The following is a 23,778-nucleotide window of genomic DNA, read 5'->3' on the forward strand; positions in this document are numbered from 1 at the left end:
CATTGACTTTTTTTTCTTTTACAATAACTACATGGAATGTTAGATGTCGCTAGCCCCTCAAGCATTCACGTACACAGGTAAGGTCTGGCAAGAAATATCAAAGAAAAGACCTAAGGTACGGTAAGCAGAAAACATACACTAAGACAGCAGTGAGTTGCAAGGTAAGTGTGTTCAAAAGTATTCTCTTGAGAGGCGATGTTATTAAGTTTTCTTGGTTGCTTTACATAAAACACGTTATATACAGCGCTCGAATTCGATGAGCCGACCATTTCCTATGCTAAGTCATCATCACAGAGCACCGTAAAAGCCTCTGACCCGCCAAAACCTGTAGGCCGAGTGTGTTTTCCTTTATCTCAAAACGCCCCTGCCGCCGCATATAATGTAGCATGATGAACATGATCTTCGTCATGGGGAATCGGGGAATAAACAAATCGCAAATATGAGTACAGATAGATGTACAGGACGGTAAGCTCAGCCTCCCCCGCTTGACATGATAATAGAAACATTTCTTGAAACAAAGAATATGGTAGCGCCACCTTACGGCTTCTTCTCATCCTCAGGCTTGGCTTCTGCATCGGGCTTGGCTTCTGATGAGCTCGACTGCTCACCTTCCTCAGCCTGAGCCTTGTGAATCTTGTCGAAGAGGTTCAAGCTGGCCGTTTGCAAGTCATCCGCCTTGGCCTTGATTTCCTCAGCCGTGGCAGTGTTCTCTCCAGACTGGCTCTGGGAGACGAACTCACGGAGGGAGCTGATTTTCTCCCGAATACCATCAGCCTCTGTCTTGTCAAGCTTGCTGGCATATTCGCCCAGGGCCTTCTCAGTATCATTCAAAACGCTGTCAGCGCGGTTGGCAGCCTCAATGGCGTTCTTGCGCTCCTTATCCGACTCTGCATACTTCTCGGAATCCTGAACCATCTGCTCAATTTCAGACTCGGAGAGACCAGAGCCAGAGGCAATGGTGATCGACTGGTCCTTGTTGGTGCTCTTGTCCTTAGCGTGGACGTGGACAATAGAGTCGGCATCGATATCGAAAGTGACTTCGACTTGAGGAACACCACGATGCGCAGGGGGGATACCAACAAGCTGGAAGTTGCCGAGGAGCTTGTTGTCCTTGACAAGCTCACGCTCGCCCTGGTAGACCTTAATCTCGACAGCAGTCTGGAAGTCGGCAGCGGTAGAGAACACTTGAGACTTCTTGGTAGGAATCGTGGTGTTGCGGTTGATCAAGCGGGTGAAGACGCCACCTAGAGTCTCAATACCAAGGGACAGAGGCGTGACGTCGAGAAGAAGAAGGTCCTTGACCTCGCCAGAGAGAACAGCACCTTGAATAGCAGCACCCATGGCAACAGCCTCGTCAGGGTTAACTGATTTGGCAGGCTCACGGCCAAAGATGCTCTTGACGGACTCTGTAACCTTGGGCATACGAGTCATACCACCAACTAGAATAACCTCCTGGATGTCCTTGGCCTGGAGGCCGGCATCCTTCAGTGCCTTGCGAACGGGCTCCACGGTCTTGGTGATGAGGGGGTCCATCATGTTTTCTAGTTGAGAGCGGGTGAGCTTGGTGTTAATGTGCTTGGGGCCAGAAGCATCAGCAGTGATGAAAGGCAAGCTGATATCGGTCTGAAGAGAGGATGAAAGCTCAATCTTAGCCTTTTCAGCAGCCTCACGGATTCTCTGAATAGCCATCCTGTCGCTAGACAGATCGATGCCAGATTCGGTCTTGAACTGCTGAACTAGGTGGCGCACCAAGCGAATATCGAAGTCCTCACCACCCAAGTGTGTATCACCATTGGTAGACTTGACCTCGAATACACCGTTCTGGATTTCTAGAACAGAGATATCGAAAGTACCACCGCCCAAATCGTAGACGGCGACAACTCGGTCAGCCTCCTTCTCAAGACCGTAGGCCAGAGCGGCAGCAGTTGGCTCGTTGACAACACGAAGGACATTAAGACCGGCAATTTGACCGGCATCCTTGGTGGCTTGACGCTGCGAGTCGTTGAAGTAGGCAGGAACGGTAACGACAGCATTCTTGACGGGCTTGCTCAAGTATGACTCAGCGGTTTCTTTCATCTTGTTCAAAACGAAACCACCAATTTGCGAAGGTGAGTACTTCTGGCCGCGAGCCTCAACCCAAGCATCGCCATTGCTGTGCTGGACAATTTTGTATGGTACTTCTTTGATATCTCTCTGAACCTCGGCGTCGGTGAACTTTCGGCCTATCAATCGCTTGGTGGCAAAGAGGGTGTTTTCTGGGTTTACGACGGCCTGACGCTTGGCAGCGACACCGACCAATCGCTCGCCGTCTTGTGCGAAAGCGACAACTGAAGGTGTGGTTCGAGCACCTTCCGAGTTCTCGATGATCCTAGGGGTCTTGCCCTCCATTATGGCAACAGCCGAGTTTGTTGTACCTACGCAATTGCTGTTAGCTCATGGTTTGCATGTCTTGATACAACTGTTGATCTATTTCACATACCTAAATCGATACCAATAACGGCACCCTGAACTTTACCTTCTGTAGACTCATATCGAGCGAATGTAGCGCCCAGGGGCTTCCTCAAGGGGGCGGCCCATCGGGGAGCTGTGGAAGCTGCTCGAGGGAGCTGGGATCGAAGAACCGATTAGTTTGTTGAGCTTGAAAAGGGTGCAGAACACTACAGTAGGTCTAATGCAGATACAACCTAGGCGCTCTCAAACGGCCAGGGATGAACTGAGTACAGGAAAGATACACATCAAGAGGGCCATGGACTTACAGCTCTGGATAAGCGCGAAGCCAACATTGTGACAGATGTGACTGGCTGTATGGAGATAGAGGCGGCTGCTGCGGAAGGATTGAGTGAGGAACCGCTACACCACAGGCGGGCACGAAGTGGTAGGCGCAGGTATTATACAAAAAGGATTAGGATCCGGGGGACAGGGCCGGAGTAAGACGAATAAGCAAGTGATGCCTCGGAGGGATGTGGGATGGGATGGAATGGGAAGAAGAGAAGATGGCGGCGACGATGGCGAGAGAAATCCGGAGCTCAAGTACTACGTCGTAGCGCAGAAAATTTCAAGCGCATAGAAGGCTTCGGAGAGCTTCTTAGGGGCGGTGAGGAGCGGCAGAAGCACCATTGAGGTTTAGCCTGGACCGGTCCATTAGCCGTCGATAAACCCTCGGTACATGTCTCCACATACAAATCTACATACAGACCAAGGTAAAGAGGGAGGGCCCATGAAGTTGTGGGGAATCAACCCACTCGACAACGGAGGCGACTTTTTTTTTTTTTTTTTTTTTTTTCTCTTTTCTTGCTCGCCTGCTCGCCTGGAAGAGAGGAGAGGAGAGAGAACAAAAACAGAGTCTGTATGAGTGAAATGTCACATGTCTGCAGCTGAACCCACGGAACCTACTAGCAGAATCCAGTAATGATTTGGTAATTACCCAAGTAGATAGATACACTTGTTATTGAAGGCATTGAGGGGCACAATATGCGATACGTATTACTACCAGGGCTCAATGAATGTTATAATTGCATCTTATCCTATATCTATGTCTGAATGCCGCTGTGGGTTTTCAATTTGCAATCAAGTTTTCTGTACCTGATTGGTGATAACTCTACATGTGTACATAGTACATGGCTTCTCTGCCCCTCTTTACCTCCCGTAGATGTACTCTACCCAAATCAACCTGGAAATTCCACTTTGCCTCTTGGTATGGTCAGCTCGATGGATAACGCTTGAATGTTCTGTCATGAAAATCAATTTTAATCCCTTTGTGTAGCTGGGTAGCTTCTTCCATTCCTTTGTGGCATAGGTATTAAGGAGGTTAAATGTTTCCCCCGTGTAACGACATGTCTTTACTATGTAATCTGTTCATTTTCTTTTCTTTATTCTCCAGTTGTGGGTACCTACTACATGTAAGCAGGGAGGGCATGTAAGTACCTAGACAAGCAGATAGGTACCGTAATGGACAGAGCAAGACGCCAAGAATGTACCACTTTGTTGGTGCTGAAAGGGCGTGTACCTTAGGTATTCCAGGCACGTCTCCGCCGCCTCTACACTGTACACTGTAGGTACCGTGCAGCAGGTATGACAGAGGCCAGAAGAGAGGTACAGTTGCCTGTGGAAACGCTACAGGTACAGATACCTAGGTATATCCATACATAGGTGCTAGAGTAGGAGGTACTGACACAGCGCAGCACACCATCATCATCATCATCGTTATTATCATCATTACTATATCACCAGCATCACCACCAAATCCATTGACTGCCCACACCACATCTCGCTTTCAGCCTCATCACAACGGCAGCGACCACAGCGACGACCAAGCACACTGTCGAATCGCCTGCGGACCCCTTGCTTCTTCACCTTGCTCGCCGAGACCAACTTCCCCTGTAAATAATTACAACTGCGACGACCACCATACAAATAGAACTTTCCCGCGAGATTCTACTTGCCCGTATGTGCCGACAATCAAATGAGACTTGATGATAGATCGCTGCACCGTTGAAAATCGCCACCGGCAACATGGCCGTTGGTGATGAAGCCAGGTAAGTAGAGAGAACTCGCTCGTTCTGCATCGAGAACCAGCTTCTTCTAGCCTTTTGACCATTGATCAAGTACTGACGACATGTTCTCCCCATCATTCTAGCCTCAGGCCTACCAACAGTCTGCTCCTCCAAGACAGCTGCAAACACTATCGAACCCAGATCTCGCCGATGTTAGTCCTGTTTACTTGCACCTGCTATTCGCTTGCCTGCTTCCCCACGCGCATCTTAGGCCTCGCTCTTCGCCGTCGCCTTTGTTTTGGATGCTAATTGCCCTGAACTCGTCCCAGACATTGGCAGCTTCGGTCCTTAATCAGCGCCGAGGGAGATGGCATGGTCTACTTCCCCGCCGGCATCAACAACACCCACATCACCCGCCTCGATACCCGCACCCGTGAGTGTGAAACCATCAAGGTCATCAGCTTCCATCCTAGGTGTCTAGTCGCTAGCGGTGGTTGGATATGCTGCGGCGGGGAGAATGGCGAATTCGCAATCATCCGCGAAACCACCGCCACCGCCACCACCCGTAATGCCGATGGCTTGACTGCTTCGGCTACCGCCGCCGCCGCCGCCGCCATTGTTTCCGCCTCCGAAGATGCCCTGGACCAGGATGCCCGGCGCACTCCATCATCATCGTCATCATCATCCGGCCCCGCCCACGTCACCGAGCCTTCCATGACCGAGCTGCGTCGCGATATGCTTAGTCTCGTCGAGCAGATGAGCGGCTCTGCTAAGACTTGGTCTGCTTCAAACCACAAATTCGGCACCCAGCGCGTCAACTGCATCACCATTTGGCGGCCGCCCGAGTCACTTTTGGAAGAGCCACGTCCCGACCGTTACAACTCACCCATGGCCATCTTAGCCAATAATGATAAAACGGTGACCATTGTAAGCCTAGAAGACTCGGAGGCCGTAGACGAGTTGGAATACCCTGATTGTGTAAATCGTGGTGTCATCTCTCCAGATGGTAGCATTCTCGTGGCAATTTGTGATGATCCATTTCTCTATGTCCATGTCCGTCACACCCTTCAAGGGAAGAGGGGGGGACCTTACGAGTGGCTACAACTCCCCCGGATACGACTCAAGGACCAATCTGTGCGAGATACGTCAGATTGTCGAGGTAGCTTTGCTGCTTGCTTCTCTCCTTCGGGCAGGTACTTGGCTGTGGGCACACAGTACGGCACTATATCAATATTCGATGTCACGGCATTCCCCGACCTAGACAGAGACCCCCTAGTTACCTACTTCAGTTCAGCGCGGGCGCCCAGTGATTGTGGCGCAGTGAGGGACATGGCCTTCTCACCCGGCCCGTATGATATGCTCGCGTGGACCGAGCACCGTGGCCGTATAGGGGTGGCAGACGCTCGCACCAATTTCACGAAACGCCAGATCATTTCCTTGGAGGATCATGACTCGTTTGACCACTTCTCTCTCAATGAGCGCAACACAACTATCGACCCCCGTCTCCTAGACCCCCGAAGTGAACGCAGTGTGACAGCTTTGTCGTCCACACCCAGCCTTCTGGGTCCGTCGGGCCGGTTGCAGTCCATCATCGACTCTCCCGACACGTCGAGGTTGAATCAGCCCTTTTCTTCCGAGGAAACAGCCATTTTGGAGGCCGTACAGAGCGACCGGAGGCGGCGGGAGGCGCGGGAACAGAGAGATCAGAGAGATCCACCAACGGCACGAGGTAGCGGTGCCTGGAGAACCTCCGTCTTCGCCGAGCGCGTAAGTCCCCAGCCGAGGACACCCGGTGTTGCACGGGAACGTGATCGGGAATTCTCTGACAGGTTGCGTTATCTGACGTCTCTCCAGCGTGATACGCTGATGCGAATCTTCGAGCGCGAACAAAGCCGTGAGAACCGCGACCATCAGCGCTCAGCTACGACGCAGACACCGCCCGAGCAAGATCGTGAGAGACGGGCTCCTACGCCACGGAGAAGAAATTCCGTTATGCAATCTCTGGCCCAGAGTGCCGACGCTGCGACAAGATTACAACGTAGTATGGTTAACGGCGAGGGTTCCAGTTCCCGTGATTATTCTTCTGCGTGGGGGCAATCTGGAAGAAGTACCTCGGGTTGGGCCGACCTAGAGGCGCTGTATAACATATCCGGCGGCGGCGGTGACGGTACCTCAGCCCATGATGCAACGCGGACTGAGACGGGCAGAATACGACGCGCCATCCCCATCATCGGTGATGTCTGGAACGATGATATTTCTGGCTTTCGTCGCGCGTACGGTCGTGTACGCAATCGTGAGCATGAACAGCGTCCGGATGACACAGCAGGTCTGAGCTGGAGCGAAGACGGCCGCACGTTGTAAGTATATGAGAGGGAAAGACCGACGCTATGCCGCTCCTCGAGATGATAACTAATCAGTCGCTACAGGTATATTGGAGCTGAAGATGGTATATACGAGTTCCATATGAATATTCTTAGCAGAAAGCTTTTTCCAGCTGTCATGCTCCGCTAATGCTGGTCCTCCACCACGCTTCGATTTTCACGTTACTCACAGGTATGGATAAGCACGGCGGCAAATACGGTGTTTTTGGCGTAAATAAGCATAGCAAACGAGAGGGCTGTACAGATAGCAGGGGCTGAACCACCACATCTCACACTCAGACACGAATGTCAGTTGTGAGACTAATAAGTTGGAAGAACGTGATTGGCCATGCTCACTCTCTCGAGAAAAGTCACATGGATTAAGTTGTTGATTCTTGGTTGTTTCAGGCGGGGAATTAAATCTAGCCGCCCACAGATGAGAAGCGGGCTGGTGTTCCCTCTGTGTCCTTACCCTCATCTTTCTCTCTGTCTCTCTCGGTTTGTGGGGGTGTGTGTGTACCTCTCCTTTCAGTTGATTAAATGGGGAGTCCTCGTTGAACTTAGTGGTACTACATACATATACCTCAAATATACCCAGTTTCCTAGTTTACTTCATAACGTAGCGCATCGTGTATCGAAAGTGGTTTGTACAACGCCATTTCGTTTCGTCGTTGTTTCTACAATGTCTGGGTATTTCGAACTGTAGAACAGGGCTGTGCCGAGCTCCGCGGATCTCCACTTCTACGTGCTTGACACGGCGTGCTTCGGATTCCCGTGTGTGACCCCAACTAAAGAGACGAATTGGCTACTCATCAAATAGCATTAGGTAATTGGCCAAATTTGAATGTTAGCGATGTTAACTATGTCAAATGTCATACTGGAGGTGAATGAATAAAATACTGTTACCGCAGGCCGGTGCCGGGGATGGCGCGATCCGACTAGTAAAACCCGGATATTACTCGCTCATTGCCTGACGGTCTGTTGATCGCTCACTCACCCACTCGCTCGCTACTTGTCTTACTTACACCTCATCCCTTCCATCCTCCACGGAGATGCTTGCGGGAGCTGGGCCGCGGCATAGCCGCTCGTTGCTCAGAAGCTGGCGCTGCGTTCGATCATTTAGTAGCACGGCTCCCAATAGAGCTGACTTCAGCCATGTCGTAAGTCTATTCATGTCTCTATCACCGTGGCTCGCGATGATGATGCTTCTCTCTTTTCCTCTCAGGCGTTGCATGTGTTCTTTATGATTATATTGCGTAACCATTGGAAGATGTGACGCTTCATTATCATTGCTGTTTCTTTTCTTTCCCTCTTCGCTATGAGCCAACGGACCACCGCCAAAGCTATTCATCCTCGATCGTTGATTTCATAAACGTCAGAAAACACATTAATCAAACATTGAGGCATGATGGATGGTCGCCTATATAAAGTAATTAACACAAACATAGCTCACCACTATTCTAGGTCATCGGCGGCGGCGTGGTTGGAATCGCGACAGCCCGAGCTTTAGCACAGAAATCCAGCTCCGCTTCTTCAAGCGCCGGCACGCTCCTGCTCGAACGCCACGGGATCGTAGGATCCGAGACGTCCTCGCGCAATAGCGAGGTCATCCACGCGGGTCTATACTACGGCCCCGGAACCCTCAAGACTCGCCTCTGCATCGAGGGCAAGGAGAAGCTGTATGCGTTCTGCGCCGCCCGTGGTGTTGGACATGCGAACGTCGGCAAGTGGATCGTCGCGCAGAACGACGCCGAGCGCGAGGCCCTCGAGCGCCTTCACGCTGTCTGCCGCGATGTCCTAGGCGTCCCCACGCGTTGGGTCAATGAGAGCGAGGCGAAGGAAGCCGAGCCGGCTATCCGGGCCGACGCGGGAGTCCTCGAGAGCCCGACCACGGGCATCGTCGATTCGCACGGGCTCATGGTCGCGCTACAGGGCGAGTTTGAGGAAGCGGGCGGCGTGACGGCGCTCAATTCCACCGTCACGCAGATTCAGCCGCTTGAAGCTGACATCCCAGGTAGTAAGGGCTGGCGGCTTACAATTCGCGACTCTACTACAGGCGAGGAGTCGACCATCGAGACTGAGGCCATCATCAATAGCGCGGGTCTCGCCGCCGCGGACATCCATAATATGATCGTCCCGCCGGCACATCGGACACGGCTATACTACGCCAAGGGGAATTACTTCAGCTATGCCGCGAGCCAGCCTCGCGTGCGGCGCCTGGTGTATCCCACCACGCTCGCTGGTGCAGGCGGCCTCGGCACGCACCTCACGCTTGATCTCGCCGGGCGCCTCCGCTTCGGGCCTGATGTCGAATGGGTCGACGACGCCTCGGACCTGAATGTCAATACGGCACGGTTTCCTGACGTCCTCACTGCCGTCCGGAGATACCTACCGGACATTGATGAGACGGCGTTTAGTCCCGATTACGCCGGTATTCGGCCTAAGCTTGGGCCCGGTGGCGCCGTGGGCACCGGAAAAGGATTCTACGATTTCCACATTAAAATGGAAGATGGTTATGCTGGCTGGGTGAACAGTAAGTTATCCTATACCTTCACTCCTTCATCTGCCCTTACTCCTGCACTTTTTAAGCACACCTTCTCTTATTTACCGTGTATTATCTCGAAAAGACTTCACTAATTCGATATGACATCAAGTGCTAGGGATGGAAAGCCCAGGGCTTACGAGCTCGATTGCTATCGGAGACTACGTAAGGGATTTGTTTTATGGAACGCACACAGGAAGTTGAAATAAAAGAAGCAATCGGATGTCATAATCAGTAGGATATGACTAGCTGCCATGGGAATACAAGTCGTTTTCAATCCTGGAAACGTCGAATAAGTACAACGGTACTTTGGCCAATATCAAAGACCACTGGATTACCTAATACCAGTCAATACCAGTCACCTAACATCTATCATGATGGTGAGTCTACTGTTCAGCAGATGACCAGCAAATCTACCTTCGTGGACGTCTAGATAAACCCTCCTATCGGCTGCCTGCCAATTAGCCCTATCTACCTGCCCTACGCTGTACATCAATACCAACCCCATCTACATGAAGTCCTTATACAAGTAGATATGTTATTCAAACTACTGTAAAAATATCAACCACGGGGGGCCTTGGCAGTGAGATTCAATGTAATAACCGTGAGTCGAAATGCTAAGGCACTCCCAAAGCACACTAGATTTTGGGAGAGCAAAATCTGCGAAAATCACGTAACGATGCTGACCAGTACTGCCCTATGCATGCTCACATTGTTTAAGGCCTCCTGTACATTCTCCTATAGTTACTTGAGGTTATTGTTGTGCGCATCGATCGACTTAGCCATCGCGGCATTCTCAGGCATCGCCCATATCAATCCATGGCCACATCCACAGTCAAAAAATACACATCTCTCAGTCTTCAGTCGTAGCTCCTTCATATTCCGGTGCTCTACTTCATAATTTTACAGCGCCTGCCACCTTAATACTTCCATGTCGTCATTTCATAAAACGATTATTGATATGTTAGCTACGGGTTCTTGGCACTCTTGAAGTAAATGAAAGACCATATCGCTATACTGAGAAGGGGGACTGGGTCTTCATAACTATCTTGATACCCCAGATAACTATTTCAATCTGAACGCTATTCTATTCCCTTAATTCGAGCCCTATTATACAGGGCACACAACTATATCAGTATATCATGATACTACCAGCGGGTGGGGGGTGTTGTCGTTTTAAGCGGTTGGCCGTTTCTTCTACCTTTGTTACACGCCCTGAATGCTTACACTCTGTTTGGCATGTGTAAACCGGTCGTACACCTTCATATTGACGCACGTCTCAATAGTGTTGAAACTGAAGCTAATCAGCCCTCTCTACAAGACATACTGGCCCCAGGCAGCCATGGAAGATTACTATATCACTTTAAGTTTAAACTAGCATGGAATTGGTACAGGAACGTACTCATCTAATCTCCAAGCCTAAAACATGCTATATATATATATATAATTAGTCGAACCATATTTAAGAATCAACGCTGGTCGAGGGGTAAGGATGACAGATTAGATTAGCTGCCCCGCTCGAGATCGCGTGTTCGATTCAAGATATACACCTTTTGCTTCTTCTGAAGACCTTGTTAGATCATCTGGAAACTTTTCGTGATTCATTATTGTCAATAGGTAGCATATAACATTGTATGACCATCTCCCCCTACTCAACTCCAGTTCCCAAATACACGCGCTAGGCAAGTTCACAGAAAACCCATATGCGGCCCATCATAGGAGCCTTTTAAAGCAATTAGTAGTGATAGACTCGTGCTAGATATCACGTCATTGCAAACAATGTTAGGTTAATGATACCTGCGACATGGTGTGTTCTATTCTGCGTCTAGTAATCTACACCCTGGTCTTCAACTCCTACTCATGTAATTCGGGTTCTACATTGTTTTCATCCTTACGTCGGCAATCCTTATTACTGCTTCCCTTTTTAGGGCAGTCATCAAATATTAGTGCATATCAGTGTCAACAGCGGCGACACAATGTGAGTGAACAGTTAAGGTTTTTATAGCCTTGTGCAAAGTCGCGGTTGGTGTATTGACCAGCCCACCCCGAATGTTTGCCCCGCTGCTTTAATCCTCCACGGTTATAATTAGACTCGCCTACAAGCTGGTGAGACTTCTAACCTCATAAGTGGACTCATTGCGAGTGCCAGATATGCTGCGAAAGTATATTAGTTTAAATCCATTTGAGTCCAGTCAAGGCTCGCGAGAGTCGAAGATTGAATACTGACCTGTTCTCTAACGGCATCTAATAGACGTGCCTCACATCAAATGGTGATTTGGACAGGATAGTAACGGGCACGTCCGAAGATGTACAACTAGTCATCTTGTAGATGGTAAGCTTCCGGGAGGATGGGTCATCTTCTCACTAGAGAGCGCGATAAAGTTGGTGGTCATACAAGACTACACATGCCATCTAGGATCGGGCTCTCTTCTGTCACGAGTGTGTCTTGCCGCTCCCCTACAACCCTGGGAGAGCCGGCTTGATAGGATAGGACTCTAGGAAGTTTTGTCTGACCAAACATAGGATAGTCAGGCCTCTGGGTATCCAACACCCAATAGCCTACCATTGGCGGATACTATGTTACACTATTCGTCCTTGTTATCCGAATCTGCTGCCAGTTAGGAGGACGAGGACTGCCCCGCATCCGCTTCTGACACAGAGGTTGAGTGAGTCAATTGCGACGGTTGTACAGGTTCCCTCGTGACGGACACGCTTGTTTGTGCTTCGCTTATCTGGCGCTCTTAAGGGCTGTCAGCTGACTGCAAATTCTAGACAGGCATGTGGAATAGAGATTCTTTCTTACCAAGCTCGCGGATTCTGTGACGCAGCATTTGATTCTCACGGATAAGAGATTGTGTTTCAGCCTGGTAGTAGGTGGTTTCGTCCCGAACACCAGATAGATGGGGCTCGCCCTCCTGACTGATTGAGGTTGATCTTAGTCTTGGCGAAGAAGCGCCACGGCTAGGTGTTCTAGATCGACGATGCAGAGCGTCTCGCGCAAGATCGAAAGAGGATCGTGGGTGAGAAATGGAAGGTGACCTTGGGATCGAACCCGACGGCGTAGGGAGGGATGGTGGCACACCGGGTGGGTGGGACAGGGAAGCGGAGCGATCAGAGGTCGATGGAGGATCCTCGGCCGCTACTGTGGACTGGGACTGGCCGTGGGCAGCCTGGAGTTGCTGAAGCTGAAGTTGTTGTTGGCGAATCATCTGCAGAAGTCGGTTCTAGTGCCAATATTAGCCGTTGTGCCATGTTCTGATAATGACATGATTGCTTTGGAAAGCTTTAACGTACCACCTGCGCTTCTTGCTCAGCTTCGAGCTCCTGGTGAAGTTCCCCGAGGCTTGGGGCCCTATTGTGAGTAGGTTCCCGGCCTGTTAGGAGTGGAGATGATAGCGAAAAGGGTTGTGGACTTGAGGTGTTGTCATTATTATGGCTATTATTTGCGCCACCTGCGACTAGTTCACCAGGGGCAGGTAATGTAGGGTCATTGAGTTGGAGATTCTGCGCGCACATGAACGGTTTAGTCAAAGCCCGTGGTTCAGTACCATATCATGGAAACCTGTTAAGAAATGAAGAGGGGAAGCCTGAGTGTGACACACCATAAGGACAACTGATCGTCGTCGTCCGGTTTGAGGTGATTGGCGTTGGCGCGAAAGGGAGCTAACCGAGGGACCTGTGATTTGAGTACGTTAGCCTGCCGTCGACTTATCACAGAGAGTCTGATGGACGTTGTACTTACGTCGTCCGGATTCATGTTGCAAGCCAGCATTGACGGTGGCGGCGGCCTGTAACGAGATGGAAGCTGAGCGCGGTGAAGGCGAGGGTGACTCGCCGCGTAGGGCTGGCTCTCCGCCGCCACCTTCACTTCTGGTTCTGTCCCCGCCCAAGCTCATACTGGTGCTTGCATTGGCGTTTCCATTTGTGGACGTCGGTGTAGTCGTACTCGTCATAGCTGTAGGATGGAGAGGTGTAGGAACCGGTGAGGATTGTGGTAGAGAGTTCAGATCCGGGGGGGCCATGGTCAACCTTGGCAGAAGTGCTGTGTAGATGGCAGCTATCGACGATGACGAAGCGGGTCACACCGAGCAAGGCCGTGGATGACTGGCTCGACTGGCGACGGCAGCGGCGTCCAAATGTGGGGAAGCGCAAACGGACTACCGGTATCTAGACCTATGGCCAGAGCTACGACCTTGCTTCTATCATAGACGTAGGCAGTAGTTTAACTTAAATTAATAGAAGACGAACAGTGTTCCCCTGTAGTCTTGAAGACTGGTTGGTGGATGGATGAGACTGATGGATAAAACAGGTAGGCTCGAGGTAATGAGTCACCACCTGTCTTTCTCTCTTTGTCTCCCTAGGTTAGGCCCTCCAGATACGCCTTTGACTACAAACTTGCTCGTTGTGAATATCACGTGGGGTAACGGATACGGACCGGCGGTTAAAGATTAGGTAATACAGATGCCGGGGTAAGGACAAGCTGCTCAAATAGCAAGATACAAGGATTCAGGCCATAGGTAAGTACGAGACGGCCAGGTAGGTAAGGGATGTTGCTCAGATGATGATGTTGGCTGAGAAAGTTGTGCCACCATGAAGGCCAATCTGCATCATGATGTACCCCTCCGGGTACCTTAGACTAGGTACCCCCACATTACGTAAGCTCAGCCAGTATACATGTACATACGGTAGTAGGTATATTTAATTACCTACTATGAGCATTTCCAACCAAATAGTAGAAACAAGCAGGGACAAAGAAACTACAACAAGGGAAAGCATAGCCAGGTACGGACAGAACGGAGTAGACCACCCGCTTATGTACTGCATCATGTCTACGTTAGCAGTTTGGTTTTTGTTGGCTACATGTTGGCTACACAAGCACATCAAAAGCCACACCGAGCGTATGTGTTGATTTGTGCGTGGGAGGTTGAACTGTGGCGGGGTTGGTTTGGAGGGGTATACATAGTAAAGCTTCACAGACTAAAAAATTCTAGGGTGACTGTGGGGAAGGGTTGGACCAAATGACTAGAATAACATGGCCTACTATTTCGACAATCATAGGCTACATAGTCAGCGTGCAGGAGAATATTGTTTTTGGCGCTTCGAATACATCTCTAAGACATAAATTCTCACAACTCTTTTAGAAAGAAGGTAAATGAGATGACTTGTATTGCAGACGATTCCCCGAAACCAGAACAAACGTCTGTCTACTACATGTCTGTACTTATACTCAAGAACAAGTTGCAACATAGCCACTTAGGTTCATACACAACTCCATCATCTACTCTCTTGACATGATCCCCAAGTAGGTTATTTACCTATTTCTCATCCAGTCCCTGTGAGGTATATAGATTCGCTGCAGTTGTAATTGAGAGAAAATTTGGTCTTCTTTGAAAGGCTTGAAAGGCTTGAAGCCGGTGTGGTGGGTCAGACCAGTACGGTGGGAGCTTCGGACCGCCCTGGCCGTTCGCTCGGACAAACGTGGAAGCTTCCTGGCCCATCCATCCTAAACATGCTCTGCCCACACTTCTCGACACTTCTCGACACTTACCGCACTCTACCCCTACTACTACGCTACGGTACGCACATACCAGGTACGTTACGCATGGACGCATAGCATACTAAGTACTAAGTAAGTACATGCAGGCGAGTGACGAGCGAGGGAGCCGCCCAGCTAATGCAGCTAGGGACGTAAGTAGTGTAGGTGTCATTCCGGGACGATAGGAAACCAAAGAGACCAGACGTACTTACGTGATACGTGATAGGGTCCCTTGCCAAGGTTGCTGATAGCGTTATCTGTTATCATGCGAATTACTTCATGCTTTATCTAGAAGACATAAGTATGGGTTTTTAGACAGGCGTGGGTATGTGAAAATACCGACTTGGATCGGCAAATGCCGAAGACCTTGGTGCACACGTCCCAGCATACACATCCCTCAGACCCCCTCTTCTACCATCGTACATAACCGACAGTGAAGTTCTGGATATATATATACACAGAGTGATATACAGAGTGATCTGCGTAGTAAATACCACCGTTAGCTTAGTATACTATGTAGCCAGTCGCTTCCGTGAGAGAGAAACTAGGCGGTGTGGGTCGGCTCTGGTCGGCATTCTCCATTCTCCATTCTCGCGCTGCATTCCGAAAGCGCCCGCCTCGCCGCGCCAGATTGAGATGCCGGACATGGCGCACCAAAAACAGACCAAGGAGGCCCAGAAGACCCAGAAGACCCAGGGATGTGGTCCCAGACCCTAGCGCGCTTTTTTGTAATTCGAAGATGTGTTTGAAGTTAATGGTGACGCACCTGCCATGCCAAAAGGTAGGTGGTTACATGCATCCTCGGTACAACCTCTCATGAACGGATTCGCAACCGATAGGATACGCAGTTCGATGTGGTTAGGAACACTTCGAGTTCTGAATACCGGTAACTGTAGGGAGGAAGGAAAGAAGGAAGGAAGGAATATCATGCTCGTCGTTTCCATCGGTCCCATCTTGACAGTCTGTTGATTTCCCATCGTCACATCGCATATGCATACTAATGTGGGCAAGTGAGCCCAAGAACACGGCAAGGTGCTCGAGTCAAGCAAACGAGCGCTCGGCCCAGGTCTGCTCAGGCTATCTATCCAAACAGCTCATGAAGTGATACCGCTATCGCTATGTCTGCACAAATCGTACTACCGTTATCGACTCAACAGACTGCAACCCAAGCTGCATGGTGGATGAGATAAGGACTGAAGCCCTTCCTGGTCGTGTATGGATCGAGTATGGATCGAGTATGGAGTCCCGACAACTCGCGCTACGGCTTCAGCTACCGATAAGGACACAGGAAGAAAACGGGACGAATTATACACTGTACACTAAACTGCCAGTTGGCTGGATTAGGCAATGAGCCCTGGTTTCGAGTCGTTTCATACGCCAACGTGTTCCTGAGCCCGCCAAGGCCATCGAGATCCGTGTTTCCGACTGTGTCTATACTCAGACACTACTGTAGTCACCGCTCAGCTCTCAGACACATGTGAAGGGCCAGCCTCGCGGCGCATCATCTTGTTGCCATGTTTTATTCGGCCTGGGAGCAGAGCGTAGATCAAGTATGCAACCGCTCTATTGCACTCTTAGGATCGCCGATGAAGCGCTGTTACAGTCGTACGGAATGTGCTTTAGGTACCTGCCTACAGTATTCTTTGCACAGAGTCAGAGTCGTGAACACGGTGTGGGCACGCTACACAGAGATCCAACCATATTAGCGCAGGTACCTGGTTCATAAAACTACATGGCTCCATGTGAAGATGCAGATGCGCGATTCAGCAGGGATTAACCAACCCTCCGGTCTACGGCAAGAGCTACACCACCACCAAGATTCAGGATTTTTGCCATGCTGTGCCTGTGGGTGTCGGGTGTGTAGTGTGGAAAACATTGCGTGGACCTACATAGGCTAAGTCTTAGGATATATCTCCATCTCGAGGCGAAGCTAGTTAGGAAAAGATCGCACCCTCTTGTGCTCCCTCAACATCTACAAATCTTTTCCCTTCTTCCTACCTTAGTTCTCCCACATCCGTGCCGCATCCTGGTGCTCCTTGGATCGCAAGGTTCTTAAACGCTTACATCCACCACCTAGTGGCTCTCCTAATCTTTCAATTACATATAATTCTCTCAACCCGCCGAGTCTTTGCTGCCAGATAAAAGTTTCGCGCGGCAACAGCCGAATCGCAGCCATCATATCACAATTCGCTGTGTTCGCTTGTTGTAAGCTTAAAGCAAAACCGGGAAGCAATGGTCCTAACAAAGCAGAGATCACCGCGAAACCACGATGCCTTTCCAACTTTTCAGCTGTTCTTACTCGGTACGTCAACCATGCGCGCGCACTCTGTGTGCCAGTCTCATGCAATGGCCGAGCTGACTTCGTCCCCTTAGCTATCGTGCGCCTGGCTGAACCCATAGCCCTCACATCCATCTTTCCATATGCGTGGTCTCTTGTGCGGCACTTCCACTTCGGGGACGAGCAGGATGCTTCTTTCTACGCCGGCATCCTCATCTCTGCATTCTCCCTGACCGAGGCCCTTATGGGCATGTATTGGGGTGGTCTTTCGGATCGAATTGGCCGAAAACCTGTCCTCGTCGTGGGTTGTGTCGGAACCATGCTCAGCATGATTGCCGTTGGCTTCGCTACTAATATATGGGTCGCATTACTGGGCCGAGCATTTGGTGGGCTTCTAAATGGGAACATTGGAGTTATTCAGACTATGGTCGGAGAGTTAGTGACCAAGCCAGAACATGAGCGTAAGCCGATGTCCCTGTACAGCTGAAATGAGAAGAGAACTAATTCAGTAGCACGCGCCTTTGCTGTCATGCCCTTCGTATGGTCTATTGGAACTATTTGCGGTCCCGCAATAGGCGGAATTTTCGCAAACCCACACGAAACTTGGCCGAAGAGGTTCCCCGAAAACAGCGTGTTCACGAAATTCCCTTATCTTCTACCCAATGTGCTATGCGCCGCTCTGCTTCTTGTTAGCATCGTCTTGGGGGTGGCATGTCTAGAGGAGACGCATCCAGACATGCAGCCTCGCGTTAGGCGGCCAAACGACACATATGTCACCGACGAGACTCCGCTCTTGGAAACTTCCGACGCACTCAAGCAGCCAGCTGTCGATCTGCGTGCGGAGACATACGGGTCATTCAGAAACAGAGACAGCCTAGACTTTGCTCCCGAGACGAGAGGCTACGTGAAGGATTTTGAGGAAAAGGGCACCCTAGGCATCTTCAACAAGCATACCATGGCGTTGATCATTTCCCTATCAATTTTCACTTACCACTCGATGACGTACGACCATCTAATGCCCATCTTCTTTGAAGACAAGAAGGCGGATCTCGGTGACCTGTTTACCACCGCTTTTAACCCCTTCTACTCACCAGGCGGGCTAGGGCTTTCCATGCAAACAGTCGGCATGATATCGGCTATCAACGGCGGGATCGCGCTTTTTGTTCAAGTTGTCGTATTCCCCCTTGCGGCGGAGAAAATCGGCGTCTTTAGGCTTTTCGTCTTCGTTACTGTGCTTCACCCGATCGCGTATCTCATTGTCCCATGTCTGGTGTACGTACCGGATTGGATGCTCCTGCCTGCCATATACCTCTGTCTAACAGTCCGCAATCTCTTGTCCATCGTCCTGTATCCGCTTCTCCTGATCCTGATTAAGGAATCAACCCCAAGTCCTGATATGCTGGGGAGCATAAACGGTCTCGCAGCGAGCGCCGGAGCTGCCTGTAGGATGATTGCCCCGCCAGTCGCTGGTTATCTCTATTCGTTTGGTTCACAGATAGACTGCACATCGGTCGCGGTAAGTTTTACCAGCTTCATGGTTCTTTTTTTTCGCTAGCGAGAAGGAAATTAAAGTTCCTTCCACCCCTCAAACATCGGAGCATCATAGAACGAGCTTAAAGAGCAATTGCTAACGCTACGCTCGCAGTGGTACGGAAGTGCATTTGTTGCGGCCATCGGTTCCATGCAGTGCTTCCTTGTACGTCGAGACAGACAACTAGAGGCTATAGAAGAACTGAATGATGAAGGCAGTGAGGATTGTTAGGGCGATTAGTTTAATTACCTGGGAGTTTGGGGTGATAGGGATATAGATATGATAGAGGGTTGGAATGGGACGGTAGGAGTTTGGCGCAAAATGCATTGAAACATTGATTGCAATATTTATCAAAGTGGAAGGTGGCAGAGTTAACTGCATATGATTATATAATACTTAATGCAATGGACTTGAGGCTCCTTTGGGCTCTTATGTAATGTTGTGTGTTATCTTCCGTATCCGCACTATGGGTCCGTAACATGCAATAGTTCACACCATTTGAAGAGAGGAAAAACAATTACCTTGATAATCCCTAGTAGTATACCTGCAACTTTAGCCGGCCCAGTGCCGACTTTAAACACTCTTAATTACCACCACTGTCTTTACCTTTGCCACATCTGCCACATCCATCTCGCAGTAATAATAGTGTGTTCATGTAAGCAGTAAGCAATTTTGATGGGAATGAGACATGACTTGGGTGATGAAGTACACCTGGTGTCGTTTCTTAACGCAGGCTACTACCTAACCAATCGCTCCAGTCCTTACGGTGTCGAAGATTTAGGGGTGATGCTTTCACTTTAGGCCCTCGATAGATTAACACACAGTATAGCTGTACTTGTATATAACCCTCTCGCGGAGGTGCGGAGCCAATGGAAGTGGACCAGCGCCACATACAGAAGCGACCAGTATAGGTCTATTCAGATGATCTAAGGCCTGAATTCTCATCTCTGAGGCTATCCCAGGAGATCTTCCTATTTATAGACAATTTCCGCAATAAGGTTCTGCCGCTCCGTATCCACTTCCCCGTGATAAATCCAGAACCCCCTGGCAGGAGAAACTTGGATGTGTCATGGTATGTAGTTGAATGTCCAACATAGTGCTATCACGCCCGATGGGGTGATATGCGCTACCGTTAAACGTCGTGCGTCTGTCTAATGGTGTCGTTATTTATAAAATGCGGTAAGTGCTCATTGGGCCAGAATAGCGAATTAAACGTCGAACTAGTTCCTGCACTATCTGCCAGTCATGGAAATCTAACAAGTCCATATCACGAGGAATTAAATTGATAGTTATCTGAGCCGCTCTACGATGGGCTCACACCCTGCGTGGCTTTGTGGGATAAGCTGGCCGCATGGGTTCGACCCCCAAAAAGTGTCTTATAAGCTGTGATCTTACCAGGATATTATATTCCCGATAATCTGCTCTTTGATGATAACTAATTCGTGAGATTAACAGCGCTATATAAGATCAGAGAACTATGCTAACTATTCTACTCCATCGCCCCTTTGTCTCTAAATGACTCAAGGCTTGTTACAACCTGCTTAACCGGTGGATTGTCGTGGTACAAGCCGTCAGACTGTGCCCGGGAAGAAGCCTATTACTCGTTGCGTTAAGTCCTTCCCGAGTAATGATTGGGCACAGTAATGAATTTCGCTACTCATGGCTAAATTTGATGGATGCCCAGACTCTTCCTAGGTAGGTCCGTATGAGAAGCTAGGTGCTCTTGTGGAGTCAGTGTATTTAGAGGTGTGCAAACATCTCCGTCAAGCCTGTCGTATAGGCTGGGGTGTATTGCGTCACTCTCGGCTCGGGGCAACGATAGGGTATTCTTCCAGTTCCTTCTCACTTTGAAACACCGGGAGAAAAAACTCTTCCAGGACATCAGGCTAGAGATGGTTATGGATGCTTGAATGCCTTGAAATGTCTTTGGAATAACAGGTACGCAGAAAATAATGAGACCACAGGTCTGTTCAACGACCGACCACACACAAACAGTAAAAAATGTGTAGGTCTCATCCCTAGAATGAGAGTACTGGATCGAAACGACCATCCTAACCACAGCAGCGACACAGCCTCTGCGTTTCGAGTAAGATTCGAGAACAGCTCTCTGTCATATCAGGGGAAACTCACAGCAATCCGACAGCAAATATTGCAGCTACTCCTAACTTCCTTCGAGATGACATGTGCAGTTTCCAGATAATCCGCTGTGGCAGGATAAGGATCGAAATGTCGATCAACAGGTTGATGGCAGAAGATGTAACAATTATAATCTTGGAATCCACGCAGTGGCCTGGTGTCAGGCGATCCCATATTTTCTTGTATGGAATACACGCGAGGTCGACTGCAACCAAGGCAGCGGAGTAGAATAGAACGTTTATAGTGATAAGGATGGTGGAGACCCAAAAGGAGGCGTTCCGCGTCCCTCTCGGCACAAAAATGCGCAGCCACTCCAATAGAATCATGACTTTGATTAGTAAAAACGCCACACCGGATAGATTTGTTGCGATGTTGAACAACTTATTCAGTCAAACACGAACGTCAACCTCTTAGATCTGCTTATTCAACTTACAAAGAAGAGATGGCCAAGGTCTCTGAAGCGATAATCCCACTGGTGCACAAATGAGCCGACGCCAGACTGAGTGAGTAGGAGTATGGTAAATCCCAGGTACAGGCCCTGGACAACAATCCCTGGTTAGTTTAGTATATGACCACTTCCATGAGGGGCTGTACATAGGCTGGAACCATCAAGCCTGTGAACCACCATCAGAATAGCCTTTATAGGAAAAGTGGGGGAAATGCGCCGCACTTACAGTCAGACATATATCGCTTCTTAAGTACAAATAGAACACCATACACTCGAAGTAAAACGAAGATGGAGCCGAGCGTTAAGAATACACCGATAACGCACCGTGCCAGCGTGGCCTTGTTTGGTGGGTTATCCAGGTTGGGAGTTACTCCAGGAGGTGGTGTCAGACCTGGACCGTTCAGTAGAGCTTGCAGTTCGGCAGGCGATAAGGTGTTATAATCAGGTTGAGGCATAGTAGTGTCTAAGAGCCTATAGAAGCTCGGTGGGTAATATAAGAGATTAGAGAAAAACGTTACGCCGTTACGCTTTAGACAAATAGGGATTATTGCTGATATTCTTGAAACTATTGGAACATGGACCTAGCGTTTATGCCAACCTACATGCGCAGGATGATCATGGGTTTTAAGGGTGGTTGATATATATAGATGATATGCACGAGAAATGTTTCCCGCTTGTTTAGCTGCTGCAAGTACAATTGTAATAAGGTATAAACGGGGAAGGCCGGTAGCGGGGAATAAAGACGACGGTATAGGCAGTTTGGTCACTGGCTGGGGAGTGCATGCCGGCAGATAACCTGCATCTCATGTTGTACAGAGTCTGGCCAAGAGTTTAAAAAATAACAACAGAGGTGGCGTATGCTTACGGAGCAAATTTTTCTTTCACCTCATTTTGGGCATCAGAGGAGATAGACCAGTATAATCTCTGGCAACGACCAGATGACGATACCACCCCAGATAGATCGTTTATATTCACCGGGGGCGCATCATGTTGCTTTCCTTCGCACTTATGTCATTGTCCGGTTGAGTTGTATCGTTGTGCCCCAAGCAACATGTACATCATTTCAACATACCTGTCACTATTTCCTCATCTGTACCGATAAAGTTGATCATGAAGCTTCCGAGAGCGAAGGGGGAACCAGGCGCGCGCGTCACGGCAGCTAGGCTGCGAACAGCTTACCTCACTCATATATGTCGTTTCGGCGGCGCAGGGGATGCATCTGACTAAACACTATTAGAGTACTATGGTAATATATAGCCTGCTGCGCCTCGATGTCGATTATTAAAAACGTGTTACGAATTCTAGGCTTCTACCATGGACCTGGGGGCATAAACACTAGCTAGTTAAACTGCACGTGTTATTGTATATAAAGGTAATAGTTCTGTTGGATTTCCGCTTATTAAGCTTCTTTAATATATATATATATTATTATACTATAGTATCTTAAGGCCCCTGGAATATATATATTTTATATATATTATATACCCTTCCTATATATACTTTAAAGAAGATTCTTTTATTCTTTAAGCTTTAGTTTTATTAAATACCTATTATAAAATTAAAAAGATTTATAATATTATACTTAACCTTTAAGATTTAACCTATTTATAATAATTTTAAGCTTTTCTTTAAAGTTATTTATAATATTATTAATTATAATATACTTATATATAAATAAGTTATAAAAGTTAACGCTTTTTAAAAAATTTAAATTAAAAAAAGTTTTTAATAATAATTTAAAGATAAAGCTAATATAATTTATTTTTAAAAAAGTAATAAATTTAAAATCAACTATTAAAGTTTTTTAATAACTTTAATTTAATAAATAAAGTTAATATTTAATTATTATAATAAATAAACGTTTAACTTTTAATTAAAATTATAAAGTTAAAAAAGTAACTTTTTAAAAAAAAAAAGGTTATTTAAAGTTTAAAGATAATTTATACCCCTTTTAAATTATATTTAAATAAAAGAAAAAAGAACTTAAAAATATTAAGTTTAAATAAATTAAAGTATTATTTTAACTTTAATAATTTATAAACTTTTAATAATTAATAATATTATTAAAATTAAAGAAAGAATAATTTTAATAATAATAACCCTTTATTATTTAACTTTAATATAAAGTATAATTAAAATAATTATATATATTAATTATATTTAAATTATATATATTATTATAAATGTTAATTTTTTAAAGAAGTTAATTTAAATTAACTTTTTAAATGTAACGCATCTCCCATTTAACCTAGCTACTTAATTAACCTGGCCACCCTAATAATCTATATAAAACCCCATTATTTCAATTTTTAATAATTTTATAAATATTAATCGTTTAATTTAATAATTAATACCTTTAAATCCGTTAGTTAAAGGGGAATCTAAAGGTATTTTTACTATTTTTTATAAAATTTATTATGTAAGATATTAAGCAATACATTAAAGTCGCGTTAA

General features: G+C 47.9%; 6 protein-coding genes across 6 annotated transcripts; 3 read left to right on the forward strand and 3 right to left on the reverse strand.

The window, feature by feature from the left end:
- Positions 1–166: 166 nt before the first annotated feature.
- F5B22DRAFT_596883 (hsp70-like protein) lies at positions 167–3,019 on the reverse strand. The gene is made up of 3 exons (XM_047974275.1): positions 2,757–3,019; positions 2,480–2,606; positions 167–2,414 (listed from the first exon to the last, which is right to left on the reverse strand). Exons 1-3 carry the CDS (start codon positions 2,781–2,783, stop codon positions 538–540), a joined length of 2,031 nt encoding a protein of 676 aa, XP_047833465.1. The 5' UTR covers positions 2,784–3,019; the 3' UTR covers positions 167–537.
- A 1,150-nt stretch (positions 3,020–4,169) lies between these two features.
- Positions 4,170–7,465, forward strand: F5B22DRAFT_596889 (uncharacterized protein). The gene is made up of 4 exons (XM_047974276.1): positions 4,170–4,535; positions 4,637–4,705; positions 4,823–6,850; positions 6,920–7,465. Exons 1-4 carry the CDS (start codon positions 4,513–4,515, stop codon positions 7,002–7,004), a joined length of 2,205 nt encoding a protein of 734 aa, XP_047833466.1. The 5' UTR covers positions 4,170–4,512; the 3' UTR covers positions 7,005–7,465.
- Positions 7,466–9,977, forward strand: F5B22DRAFT_596894 (FAD dependent oxidoreductase). The gene is made up of 3 exons (XM_047974277.1): positions 7,466–8,013; positions 8,318–9,386; positions 9,508–9,977. The coding sequence occupies exons 1-3, from the start codon at positions 7,906–7,908 to the stop codon at positions 9,597–9,599; spliced, it is 1,269 nt and encodes a 422-aa protein (XP_047833467.1). The 5' UTR covers positions 7,466–7,905; the 3' UTR covers positions 9,600–9,977.
- Positions 9,978–11,743: 1,766 nt separating this feature from the next.
- On the reverse strand, positions 11,744–13,549 carry F5B22DRAFT_573748 (uncharacterized protein). The gene is made up of 5 exons (XM_047973183.1): positions 13,138–13,549; positions 12,998–13,071; positions 12,690–12,899; positions 12,199–12,619; positions 11,744–12,135 (listed from the first exon to the last, which is right to left on the reverse strand). The coding sequence occupies exons 1-5, from the start codon at positions 13,415–13,417 to the stop codon at positions 12,014–12,016; spliced, it is 1,107 nt and encodes a 368-aa protein (XP_047833468.1). The 5' UTR covers positions 13,418–13,549; the 3' UTR covers positions 11,744–12,013.
- Positions 13,550–16,900: 3,351 nt separating this feature from the next.
- F5B22DRAFT_573771 (major facilitator superfamily domain-containing protein) lies at positions 16,901–19,338 on the forward strand. The gene is made up of 4 exons (XM_047973184.1): positions 16,901–17,233; positions 17,305–17,670; positions 17,722–18,725; positions 18,855–19,338. Exons 1-4 carry the CDS (start codon positions 17,164–17,166, stop codon positions 18,969–18,971), a joined length of 1,557 nt encoding a protein of 518 aa, XP_047833469.1. The 5' UTR covers positions 16,901–17,163; the 3' UTR covers positions 18,972–19,338.
- Positions 19,339–20,059: 721 nt separating this feature from the next.
- On the reverse strand, positions 20,060–22,183 carry F5B22DRAFT_573897 (uncharacterized protein). Its single transcript, XM_047973185.1, has 5 exons — positions 21,551–22,183; positions 21,471–21,490; positions 21,310–21,414; positions 20,871–21,256; positions 20,060–20,815 (listed from the first exon to the last, which is right to left on the reverse strand). Exons 1-5 carry the CDS (start codon positions 21,777–21,779, stop codon positions 20,404–20,406), a joined length of 1,152 nt encoding a protein of 383 aa, XP_047833470.1. The 5' UTR covers positions 21,780–22,183; the 3' UTR covers positions 20,060–20,403.
- Between the last annotated feature and the right edge of the window lie 1,595 nt (positions 22,184–23,778).

The sequence above is a fragment of the Xylaria bambusicola genome (genome assembly GCF_022495145.1).
Source record: "Xylaria bambusicola strain CBS 139988 unplaced genomic scaffold F5B22scaffold_9, whole genome shotgun sequence".
In the NCBI taxonomy this organism is placed as follows: domain Eukaryota; kingdom Fungi; phylum Ascomycota; class Sordariomycetes; order Xylariales; family Xylariaceae; genus Xylaria; species Xylaria bambusicola.

Bases quoted from the DNA above. Each gene is read 5' to 3' on its own strand.
- F5B22DRAFT_573748 (XM_047973183.1), bottom strand. From the start codon at position 13,417: ATGGCCCCCCCGGATCTGAACTCTCTACCACAATCCTCACCGGTTCCT. The intron at 12,900-12,997 runs GTGTGTCACACT...ATGTGCGCGCAG, and splicing joins GACGATCAGTTGTCCTTATG to AATCTCCAACTCAATGACCC. The intron at 12,136-12,198 runs GTAAGAAAGAAT...ACAGCCCTTAAG, and splicing joins TCACAGAATCCGCGAGCTTG to AGCGCCAGATAAGCGAAGCA.
- F5B22DRAFT_573771 (XM_047973184.1), top strand. From the start codon at position 17,164: ATGGTCCTAACAAAGCAGAGATCACCGCGAAACCACGATGCCTTTCCA. The intron at 17,234-17,304 runs GTACGTCAACCA...TCGTCCCCTTAG, and splicing joins TTTTCAGCTGTTCTTACTCG to CTATCGTGCGCCTGGCTGAA. The intron at 18,726-18,854 runs GTAAGTTTTACC...CTACGCTCGCAG, and splicing joins TAGACTGCACATCGGTCGCG to TGGTACGGAAGTGCATTTGT.
- F5B22DRAFT_596894 (XM_047974277.1), top strand. From the start codon at position 7,906: ATGCTTGCGGGAGCTGGGCCGCGGCATAGCCGCTCGTTGCTCAGAAGC. The intron at 8,014-8,317 runs GTAAGTCTATTC...CCACTATTCTAG, and splicing joins GAGCTGACTTCAGCCATGTC to GTCATCGGCGGCGGCGTGGT. The intron at 9,387-9,507 runs GTAAGTTATCCT...TATGACATCAAG, and splicing joins TTATGCTGGCTGGGTGAACA to TGCTAGGGATGGAAAGCCCA.
- F5B22DRAFT_596883 (XM_047974275.1), bottom strand. From the start codon at position 2,783: ATGTTGGCTTCGCGCTTATCCAGAGCT. The intron at 2,607-2,756 runs GTAAGTCCATGG...CTTCGATCCCAG, and splicing joins CTTCGCGCTTATCCAGAGCT to CTCCCTCGAGCAGCTTCCAC. The intron at 2,415-2,479 runs GTATGTGAAATA...GCAATTGCGTAG, and splicing joins CGTTATTGGTATCGATTTAG to GTACAACAAACTCGGCTGTT.
- F5B22DRAFT_596889 (XM_047974276.1), top strand. From the start codon at position 4,513: ATGGCCGTTGGTGATGAAGCCAG. The intron at 4,536-4,636 runs GTAAGTAGAGAG...CCATCATTCTAG, and splicing joins GCCGTTGGTGATGAAGCCAG to CCTCAGGCCTACCAACAGTC. The intron at 4,706-4,822 runs GTTAGTCCTGTT...AACTCGTCCCAG, and splicing joins CGAACCCAGATCTCGCCGAT to ACATTGGCAGCTTCGGTCCT.
- F5B22DRAFT_573897 (XM_047973185.1), bottom strand. From the start codon at position 21,779: ATGCCTCAACCTGATTATAACACCTTATCGCCTGCCGAACTGCAAGCT. The intron at 21,257-21,309 runs GTAAGTTGAATA...TGACTGAATAAG, and splicing joins ACCTTGGCCATCTCTTCTTT to TTGTTCAACATCGCAACAAA. The intron at 20,816-20,870 runs GTGAGTTTCCCC...CTCGAAACGCAG, and splicing joins ATATTTGCTGTCGGATTGCT to AGGCTGTGTCGCTGCTGTGG.